This window comes from Labeo rohita, chromosome 1 (genome assembly GCF_022985175.1).
Source record: "Labeo rohita strain BAU-BD-2019 chromosome 1, IGBB_LRoh.1.0, whole genome shotgun sequence".
NCBI classification, from domain to species: domain Eukaryota; kingdom Metazoa; phylum Chordata; class Actinopteri; order Cypriniformes; family Cyprinidae; genus Labeo; species Labeo rohita.
In genome coordinates this window covers 34,046,125-34,057,718 of record NC_066869.1, presented here as the reverse complement: position 1 = coordinate 34,057,718, position 11,594 = coordinate 34,046,125, and the positions used below count along the sequence as shown (strand labels likewise).

Sequence of the window (11,594 nt, the reverse complement as noted above, 5' to 3'; positions counted from 1 at the left end):
TTATAGTGGAAAATGGTTATTCAGATAATTAAAACGACCTGCTTTCTTCTGAAAACCCGTTTTTACCTCAAACTCAGTTCCCCACATTGATACTTAGAAGCATATCTTGACAAACAGGTAAAGGAAGTATTGTAGGTTGGTTTTAAAATAAATAGTAGTAAGGAATTTAATAAGGAACATTTATAAATTTAAAACAACTGTGTACTGAATGAATGAATGAATGAATGAAATGGTCAAAAACATATTTTTTAGATTAATGTGGGTGCGTGTAACTGTGTGTTTCAGCTCCACAGGAGCTGCAGTTGACCCTTGACCTCTCCCTACCCTGCAGGTCTATACTGAGAAGGTGAGTGAGGTCATTCCTGCTACCTTCGTTTGCTTGTGTCTTCCAGGCAAAACTCTCCACCTCTCTCTGGTTTTGGTTCCTGTTGTTGTTAACTGGAATCTGGGTTCAGATCTGTAGATACTCATCTGTAATCTCCTCAAGCAGCTTAGATTGATTTGGACAGTTTCGAAACTTCCCTGCAATTACCAAACAGCTAACCATCCATTTTCCTCATTCACAAGAAAAAGAAACAGTGTGTGTGAGAGAGAAACAGATGCTGCCTCACTTGTTAGCTCTCTGTGCGTCACTTGCGCATCGGCTACCGTCTTTAGACTGCTCGTGATAGCTGTTCATGTCCCTAGAGCGCCAGTGCCGTAGAAGGCAGACGGCTCAGGCTCATGCGGCCAGCGGGGCGGATCGAGGGGGTGGAGCCGCTCCCGGTGTATATAGAGCAATTCCATGTTAGTCTGACAGAGAGAGAATCCCGTGTCCGAGAGCCGCACTTCACCTAAAACAACTTTAATCCGAGCGTGAGAACGGAGACAACCAAAGCACAGGAGTTCATTCACTGCATTGGTGCATGCATGGGAATTATCTGATTCACTCACTCCAGGAAAAGCCCATTTAGATTGCAACTTCATGACTTCGGGATTCTTTTAAAAACACTATATTCCTACCTGTCAGATAACATGTTATAAATGATTCTTTAAAGTCCGAGGTGTCTCAGTGCAGTAAGCTTGAAGGACGGGCTTTGACTGTCTTCTGGCTGGACTCGGTACCCGTGTTGGATCGAGAAATTGTGTGTGATTCCGTTACCGAGTATTATCGGTGTGCGGGGCTTATTTCCACACTAGAGGCGCCGCCTTTGCTCTGAACACACACACATACACACGCACACACGCACACACACACACAGCCGCGCCATCAGGTGCCAGAGAGACACACACACTTCCGATTGAGTATTCGAGTAAAGGCAGATCAGCGAGGATCACCCAGGACTTTACCCGGCACCGACTTGGATTTATAAAGCAGATTTGTCCCTGTGTGACAACATGATGGATGCGTGAGGGCGCGCAAGATCAATACCCCTAATTAATCAATACCCTCTAAGCGCACGTGAAGATCAGCTCTGCTGGATGTGTATGACCGCATCTCTATCACCAGGTGGCTGTTCAAGTGCGCGTTTCCAAACGCGTGTCTACTGTGCGCATAAGGTGTTTTAGGAGCCACAAAACAAAAACGCAGAGCTACAATGCGCGTGCGGGATTAGTTTAAACTTTGGTTTGCGGCGCAGTCGTCTGGATCTGGACTCAAAACTCGCGTCCCCGTACAGAAGAGACTACGTAGACCCCAGATGGGAGCTGATCTGGATTGAATTGTAATTTGTTTCCCTTTGTAAAGAAGAAGGGGAAAACATTCCAGCCGGAGGAGATTACAAGTGCTGTTTGTTCTCAAAGATCATTTGTTGTGACTCCTCTCCTTTTTGGATTTAAAACTCCTGCGCCTGCTTTGGCGCAACTGTTTCGCACCGGGAATTTCGTGTGTTTTATTAGAACTTGAGGAAACTGCAGTGATGTTTGTGTTGAAAGCAGTGGTGCTGTGTGCATTGCTCGGCGGGGCTGGGGCTCAGTCGTGCCCGTCTCAGTGCTCCTGCAGCGGGACAGCGGTGGACTGCCACGGGCAGAGTCTGCGGAGCGTGCCGCGGAACATTCCCCGCAACGCTGAGCGACTGTGAGTGCGCCGAAACACGCTACATTAACACGATTACACTGACCAGTACTTTACTATAGTAGTGTGCAATTATTATACACTTAAGCCACAAAATAATTAAAATGATAGTTATCTCTTTAAATTAATTCAGCATGCACACAGCATGACCAAATACACTTAATATATATATATATATATATATATATATATATATATATTCGTAATATGCATTATATAAGATTATTTATTCTTGTCTGTTATTAATTCTTTATAACAGTGTGCATTAATAAGCCACACGAATGATATATTAATATTATTCTGTTACATGCTTTTTTTCTTTTGAAGTGCTGTCATCAGAACAATACCAGAGTGTCCTTTTCTATTCCACTCACGCATGTCTCTATCTGTCTCTTACATTGACTGTCTTTCTGAAGTGGGATTCATTAATTAAACTGGCATGAAGTTTAAACACAACCTGCGCTGCTTTGAGACAGCAAGAGCCAGAGAAGCTGTTGAACGCCAAAGACGCAGTTAAAATTCTGTCTTTCACTTAATTAATAGAATTTCAATCACTCCTGGCCTATGCTCTGCATGTTTAAAACTATAATATTCATTTTTTGGCTGGGTAGCTGTCATATAGGCTAAAAAAGCAGGTTTCAAAAGCTACATGACACCAACATAATTTGGTCAGGATTCCTGAACCCTGACCAGAATTCAATTAGAAACCTGCTAAGAACTCATCCACAGTCTAGCACATACTTCATTAATGATAAAATACACTCACGGATGGTGCATGGTGATAATGCAGACAATTTAAGCAATCTAGCATGCTCTTGAACGTGATATTCATTGTAGTGAAGACCAGTGTAATGAAGTGGGCAGAAAAAAAAAATTAAATGGTTCATAGCATCATTTACCACTTAATGGACTAATTTAGACTTCTTAATTATGGCTAAATACCTAAGTCATTATTCATCATTTCACCTCCATTCTTCTTTCCACAGTGACCTGAATGCAAACAATTTGACTAAAATCACCAAGGCAGATTTCGCGGGACTGCGGCACCTCAGAGTTCTGTAAGTACTGAAGTAATTTTTAGAACTAGTTAATAACTCGTTATAGTTTTCTTGTTTTGTTTAGAATGCATAACACCCAAAATGTTTAAAAAGTGTATTTTGCATGCAAAAAGCGTAATGTTGACTTTATCACACAAACAACAAAAAAAAGTTAAAATACGTCAAATATAGAATATTTCCTGTTCATTGTGCTAATTTTAAAAACATCTTTATTAAATGTCATTGTTTCAATATAAATCACACACATTTATATGCAGATTTTTTTTGGTCTAGATTCCCATTATCCAGCAAACATATTGGTCCCCAGTGGTCCCATTATTAAATAAATGCCAGTGAAAGCATCGTTATGGCAAAATATCATTACTTGTCACATAATACATTGTTCTGGATTTCATTGGAGGTTAAGCACTTGTAGTATTCGCTCACTTAGAGCAAACAAGTTTGAACGGTGAAACTTAACGAGGCAGTGTGCCCATGATTGTCAAACAAAGACAGCATTTATTCTGAAAAATGATTGCGTTATCGGAATGTGAAGTGCCTGTCTATATCTTTCGGTTCTGTCTTCCTCTCTGTCTCTGTGTGAGGCTGTGACAGAGCAGGAGATTTTGTGAATGTAAATGTGTGTGAAATGGAATGTGTGGGTGTGAATGTATGTGTTAGAGAGAGAGACATATAGAGAGCTCATGTAAGAACAGGTTTGCCCTCCCACTTGGAGGGTAGTATTTCAGCTGAAGACTTTCTCTCTGTCTGTCTTTCCTTTCCCTCATAGACGCATTCATTTCTCTTCCTCTCTCTCTCTCTCTCTCTCTCTTAAGTTTCTTGCTCTTATAATCATCACTGAAATGACTTGTATTTCCAAAGTTCATCTAAACTGCCAAAACATGTTCTTGACTCATATTAAAAACATAAACAACAAAAAATGTGTTCTGTGTGTTTGCAGGCAATTATGACCCATTTTAAAGGTATTCTACTACAGATTTATGACGTATACTTAAAGTTAACATCAACTTACGTTAACCGACATACACAGACATCCTTTGCAGACATCTCTCATGGACATGCTCAGTCAAACAGAAAACTGGGACTTGTGAACTGTGATTTCTCATGTAGGGTCAATTTCCAGCTGCGGAAGGGTTAAATAATGCATCAGTATACCTTTGAATGTGATGCTATAAATGTATGATTCCCATACTGCAAGGGTATTCGCATGAAAGTTCACCTGGGTATCTGTGATGTTGTAATGCGCTGCTATAAAAAGACAAACCACAGTAACTGCGCCAAAGCTGGGAAAAATTGCAGTGTTGTTTGATTTAGTGATTTGATATGAATTGCCACACTGTTTCTAAAATCTAAATCTGGGCACAGACGAGAAAAACCTGTGTGTCACCCGACTTCAGCCAATTCACTCAATTTCGACAAGCGCTTTGCTTTTGTACGGCAGTGTAGCTGAAGGAAATGGTGCAGTTATGTTGTTTTTTTAAATCATAGTCTAAGTATAGATGTTGTATTTAGACTTGATTGAAAGCACTTATTTACGGTGGTTTTAAAATGAGAGGAGGGTCTCAGATCATGAGATATCCTGTAAAATGGTGTTTGTGAAAACTATTTGCGGACATTGAAATGCAAAGTGCTCTCTATGAAAGAGCCAAGTATCCCCCGACATATTAACTGTTTTAATCATTGAAATTTATGCAATGAGTGACTTATCTTTATTTTGGTCTCTTTCTCTTTCTCTCTCTTTTTCATTTCCATTCTCAGGCAGCTAATGGAGAACAAGATAAGTTCTATTGAGAGAGGGGCATTTCAGGACCTGAAAGAGCTGGAAAGACTGTGAGTGACTAATGCACATACACACTCTCTCTCACACACACATAAGATATGCTGCACTGGCCGGTAGGGCTAAAAGTCAGTAGCGTATTTGTGAGTTAACATTAACAGTGTGACCTGCAGAGTACAATTAATTACAAAATGACATTACACAATCAAGTGTGTGTTTTCATACATTAATGGTGGACATTGTGTGTTGTGGGCATGTGTGTGTGCGCACACTGGGGTCAGGATTTCATGGAGCAACATTTTTGTCTGACAGCCAACCCAGCCTCAGGGGAACACACACATGCGCAACTAACTCTAGCACACACAGCCCTTTAAGAGAATGACACTGGAAGCTGGAATGGAAACGGGAATTACGCTCTTAAGGAACCCCCCCCTCCCCACCACCACCACCACCTTTTCTTTCAAGCTTTTACCCCCCAGCTATTCTCCATTTTCAAACCATATTCATTCAGATGGCCTTTATCTCTTTGTCACTGACTCAGACAAAAGTTTAGGTTTCGTCAGTTTCTTAAAGTGGTGCACTTGGTGTACTGCAGATCTCCCTTAATTCTGTACATATATAGTATGATACGAACCAGTATGACAGATTAATATAGAGCAAACACAGAACAGAATTAGCATTTTTGAGCCATGAGCTCACCTGAGGAATTTCTAATGGGTTTTCAGAACAGCAGCTTTCTATTTATGAGTACAATAAGGTCTGTGGTTAACAAGTTGCTACGGTTGTCTGATTCGTCCAGCATGTAAACTCAAATCCCTGCAGTTGTAGTCCTTACGTACACTATAGAAAGTGGTAGGTTGCTTCAGTGATGTATTTTTAAACTGAATAAAATCAGTTTATTGATTTAGATGTTACCACATGAAGCACATTTTTAGGTTAATACATTTTTTAAGATGGTAACTTGTTAGGGACTTGATTTTAAGTCAACAATGCTTTCGAAATTCATTTTTCAGGTACAACTGTCAAAACTCTTTATACGATGACCCACTTTATATGAAGTGTCTTTAACTACTATGTACTAACATTTGATGTTATGAACTTAAAGTGTAACTTTTTTAATATAGGTAAATATTCTCTTCACATAATGTTCACTACTGATCTTATTTTACTCATACATTATGATTTTTTTTTACTCAGTAACTGCACACTAGCTCATAAATTCTAAAACCCATTTCAAATTCTCGAAGGAACCCAAGGAGAATTGGTAATTAATAATGTATTACAATTAATAAAGATTATTGTGCAGTACAATAATGTATTATAAAGACCGTGTGGATCTTAAATTCCCTATAAAAGCTTATTTCTCTCCTGAGGAGAGTTTAAACATTATTTTATGCTATTGCATGATCATGATTACTGTCTAGATTAGAGCATCTTACTTTAAGATGACTGACTGTCAATTACCATCGCCTAATGGTGACTGGCAGATGTTTGGTTTGCACACACAGTCACATTAGAACTGGCATTTAAAGCTGCGCTGCGTGAGGCTCAGTCAATCACCTGCTCACTGCTATCCTATTTTTCTGCTAGTCATTACCTTTTAATTTGGTGAGGAAATGTTTAATGACTGCGACCAGCCCAGCTGAACCACAAAAGGCTCTTGCCAACTCAGCTCTGTGAGAAACACATATAATTCACTCACGAGTATGATAACTTTAGTTTAATAAAGGATTTGTGTTAGCTGCGTGTGGCTCTGAATGCTAACTAGCGAAAGGGTCAACGGCATTAACGGTGAATGCGGCTTTGTACGGTGACATATAGCTCATAAAGCAGAGTACAGCTAACTGGTAATAGCTTGTAATAATAGCAAACTTGCTTTTGGCGCAAATTGTGCAGTGTTGGCATAACTGAAGGGTTAGGCGGGCGAATGGTGGCGATGAATAGCTCTTTATAGTGATAAGTGTAGGGATAGAGGAGCTAGCGGTAGTGCTGAATAGCACAGCTAAAGTCAGTGTGTAAGATCAGTCCCACTGTGCCGGTACAAAAGCAGGAGTCTAATGCTGGAGGGTGACTGCATAGCTGAGAGGATTAGAACGCACAGGCATTATAATGCCCTTACCAAAGGCCCTTCATAAATATGTGTGAGAGAGAGTGTGTGTGTATGCGTATTGGGGATGCATTTAGGTATTGGGTGTGACGACCTCCTGTAGGGAGGAAAAGTGGAGACTCTGTTCCACGTATGACCCCCCTTTTTACACACACACACATATACGCACAAACACCCTTCGTCACGGCTTGCTGGGCATGAGCAATGCAGTCAGGTAAAGTAAGCCTATAGAGAAGGACTTGAGCAAACGAGCCAGAATGAGATTTTTTTCTCATTCTCATCTCCTCTCATCCTCTGTGATGCAGCTTGTTTTGCTGTTCTTTTTTCTTTTATTTCTTTACAAGCACACACTTGGGCTAGTAGTTGCTTGTGAGCTAATGGCGTGTGGATTGAGATTGAAAACTGTCATGGTCACTGATTCAGTCTTATGCAGGCAGATCTTTGACTAAAACGGCATATGGTCCACACTGCAGCTCATTTTCAAATGCCCATTTACGCAGGAATAGCTGTGTAATTGAAGCACTTTTTGTTTTATTTTGTATTTTGTTTTTGTATTTTTTTTTTACATGCAGTGTAGGGGTGGGTTTATCTAAAATGCTTTAGTTCATACCAGACCTGTGTAAAATTAAATAATGGTGTTGTTGCTACCATGAACAGTTGTTCACACCTTAAAATACTGTAAAAATGAACCCTGGACCACAAAACAATCATAAGGGTCAATTTTATGAAACTGATATTTATACATCATCTGAAAGCTGAATAAATAAGCTTTCCATTGATGTATGGTAATGATTGCTACAATAGGACACTATTTGGCCAAGATACAACTATCTGAAAATCTGTAATCTGAGGGTGCAAAAAAAATAAAAAGTCTAAATATTGAGAAAATCACCTAGTTCTTAGCAAATCGATGCTTCCAACCTTCTAGGGAGTTTTATTTAACTCAACTATTGTTTAAAATGACTGCATGGCTGGCATAAAATTAACCCAAATAGTTTGTAAATTAAAGCTCAGACACATAATTACTAGAGGGATCAGCAATAATTAAACATTGAACATTTATTAATAAGCAATTAAATATATATTTTTTTAATTATTATTTATCCAGCTTAAAAAATGTTTTTTTTTTACTAAACATAGAGACCAATTCAGTGTTTGCAAACAGTGATGACGTTTTTTGTGGGCGGAGCCTATCTGGTTGCAGAAAATGATGGTTTTCAAGTAGTCTATGAAGCCATGGAATAGAAGAACTTTAAAAAAAAAAAAAAAAAAATAAAAAAAACAAGTAAAGTACATTTCAGTTTATATTTCAAAATTCTGACTTTATTCTCGTAATTCCGAGATTAAATCTCACAATTCTGATAAGAAAAAACAATTCATCATTCTCTCTTTTCCCCTTGGCTATGGCTTTTTTTCCCTCAGAATTGACAAACTCACTATTGTTGAGTTAAATTGAGTTAAAAAGTCCAAACTAGGAGATATAAACTTGCATTTGTGAGAAAAAAGTCTGAATTGTGAGATAAAATAAATAAATGTTATGTAAAATGTTAATAGAACTAAATATTATGCTACAGTCATGCTGTAACTGTAGGGCTAATACAATGCATACCTTACGTACAGCATATGTTTTTGTATTTTCATTAATAGTCTGTCCGTTTAAATGTCTGCATTTAATTTAAAATGGCGTCTTTGACGAGAGTATTCTATAAAAATGATCTGCATTCCGATTCTGGCATCAAAAGGCACAAAAAATGTTTTTTTCTCTTATTCCATGGAGTTTACCTGTTTCCCCTCACTTGTTACCAGTGTTTTTCTGCCACCACTATGCGCGCAGAGCTGCAAGTGATGTGACATCTACTACGTCTAATACTATGTCAATTTCCAAGCTATTTTAAGCAAAAAAATCTGGTCATTTTTAAGCAATAGTTGAGTTAAAACTACCCAGAAGTCTGGGTCAAACATGTAACCCAACCACTGGGCCAAAACCACCCAGTCACTGGGTTTGTCCATATTTGGGTTTTAACCCAGCATTTTTTTGAGTGAACAACTTCAAAATCGAAGAATAACATGTAGTTCTGACTGTGAATATCAAGATAACTTGCTACTAAAGGCTGAATATCTATCAAACATTTAATACCACTGTCTTAGAAAACTTCCGCAAATCCGCTTATTTCATTATCAAAAGCCCTCATTGTATCAGGCCGATACCTGACTTTGTGTCCTTTGTGGACTTTTGTTCATATAAGGAAGTCATGCAGATTCAGCCAATCAGATTAGTGCTTGCCAAATGAAGAAAGTGCATTCCAGTTTTGTGTGCAATATGCATCAGGCTGTCAGCGAGCAGACTGTGGGCGGCCCGTCTGAGTCTTCTGATTTATAAACCAAGCCATAAACTTATCTCATGTGCTATTTGTGATTGATTGCGGATCATGTCTGCTTTACGCTACAGTAGCTGTGTGCGTCTTCACACTTACTTTCAATTCATTCTTTCCCCTGTTCAGTCTTGTTGCCTGTTTTTTGGCATTAAAAGTCATCTCACTTTATGGGCCTCCTTGGAAATGACTGTGAGTGCATGTGTGTGTGTGTCAGAGTCTGACTATGTGCATTTCTATCTGTAAGTGTGTGTGTCTGTGTGTACTCGTCTATTTTAAGGGTCGATCTTATTCGCTTTAAGCACCGTGTGTGTGTGTCTTTGTGTCTTTCTGCAGCGGGGTCCTCAGGGAAGGCTGTCCTCTGTGCCTGAGTGAAACACGTGGGCATTTCTGGAGTGTGCAGCACTGTGTGCCTCGTTATTATTTCATCATTCATTAAATATTCAAATGGAATGATGTAACCCCAGAAGCTGAACGATGATGTCATCGGCTGCTGTGTCTGAGTGTGCGAGTGTTTGCGAGAGTGTGTCACAGAAAGTGAAGGCGTAAAAACAGCCAGGGAGAGTGAAAGCTTGATGGTTTCGTACTTTGTGCAGGCAGAGTTCACTTTAGAACTTCAGCTTGTGTGATTGACATGTGGTCAATCTCGCATGCTGACGTCAGAGTGCAAAAATCGATCGGGTGCTTGTATTATTTTAAAATTCTTCCATTATCAGCAGACTCGTGGAAGTTTGCAGAACCTGCAAGCTTAATAGGCTGCTCTGAATGATCTGTATTCTGGTATTAAAAACATTATTGATTAATCTCAAGCCTCATTAATCTAACACACAGACAGCAGTGGCGCCACTCTTCATTAATATGCGCAGTGGGTATTATATATGTGCTGATTGTCATGCATAATGTCTATTATACATGCACTAGTCGGGAATATTACCATGTCAGAGAACTGAGCAAGAGATTAGTTTTTAATCACTGAATTATCATTGAACTTAAGCAAATGTGCATCATTTCCTTTCATGACGTGTGTGCATATGTATTTGTGTGTGTGTGTCTGTGTGTATTTGCACTGTAAGTTCTTTCGCTTCACTTTGTGTGAGACGTTCTGTTTGTTTTTCCCACATCTGTTTTTCCGGGCTGTTCTTTGTCTGCGTGTGTTTGCTAGATGCCCCCACACACTGACAGTGTCTGCCAGCCACACACACACACGCACACACACACACACACAGTCAAGGCTCAAGTTGACGACTGGCAGGCCCGAATTGAAATATTTTACAACATTAAATGTTTGAAGTATTTTTCTTGAGCATAACACAATCAGTGCTTATTTCTGTAAACATTTAGATCTGAAGTTTCATATGGAATCTATTCACAATATTTACTGTGCTCATATTTTTCTGATGAAACTGGGGTAGATTATTCCAGTTGATACATAACTTAATGCAGTCGGTTTTGTGAGGAAACAACTCCACATTTTAGATTAGACTTTCTGCAAACAGTTTAAGGTCTGACACCTCATACAATTTCTGATGCCTCACAGTCACTGAATTTCGCTCTTGTGAATGTACATAAACTGCACCACTGTGTGTTTTGTGTGATTTCATGTCGCTGCGTGTGTCTGTGTTTGCAGGCGTCTCAACAGGAATAATCTTCAGGTTCTTCCGGAGTTGCTGTTTCTGGGCACGACCAAACTCTTCAGACTGTGAGTCCTTTATCTTTTAGCCCCTCTTTCCTCTCCTTGTTTTTTTTTCTCACCCCCCTTTCTCTCCTTTTCGCTGTCTCTCTCAGTTCTCCTTTTGTTGCCTTTTTTAAACAGGATTTTTGTCTCTTTTCCAAAGTTTATTAATTAATGTAGCTTTTATTAATGTGTTTACATATTTTAGACACATTATATTGCTTATTCACAAATTTCTGTTGCTGTGCTGCAATTGGATCTGGGATCTTTCTCATCTGGGATGACTTTTTAATGAATTAAAATGATGCTGTTTGGTTCCCCAATTTCCTGTTTGGTTTGCAGATTTGGTTTTAATACATTTTTATTAATACCCAAAGATAGTGACATTAAATTTGGAGGAAAATTACAGCATAAACACAGCAAAATCTTGACATCTGTCAACTAAATCTTGCTCCCAGACAGAAGTGTGTGTGTGTGTGTGTGTGTGTGTGTGCTCATAATTGAGTTATGCAGGACATCTAGGATCAGCAGTAAGGGAGGTTCAGACCATGAACA

General features: G+C 39.2%; 1 protein-coding gene across 1 annotated transcript in view; it reads left to right on the top strand.

The window, feature by feature from the left end:
* The first annotated feature begins 813 nt into the window (after positions 1-813).
* Positions 814-11,594, top strand: part of slit2 (slit homolog 2 (Drosophila)) — a 90,657-nt gene continuing 79,876 nt past the window's right edge. Inside the window, 4 exon segments of the mRNA XM_051116686.1 lie at positions 814-2,056; positions 3,040-3,111; positions 4,870-4,941; positions 10,995-11,066. Coding sequence (XP_050972643.1) covers positions 1,899-2,056; positions 3,040-3,111; positions 4,870-4,941; positions 10,995-11,066 — 374 coding nt within the window. The 5' untranslated portion in view covers positions 814-1,898.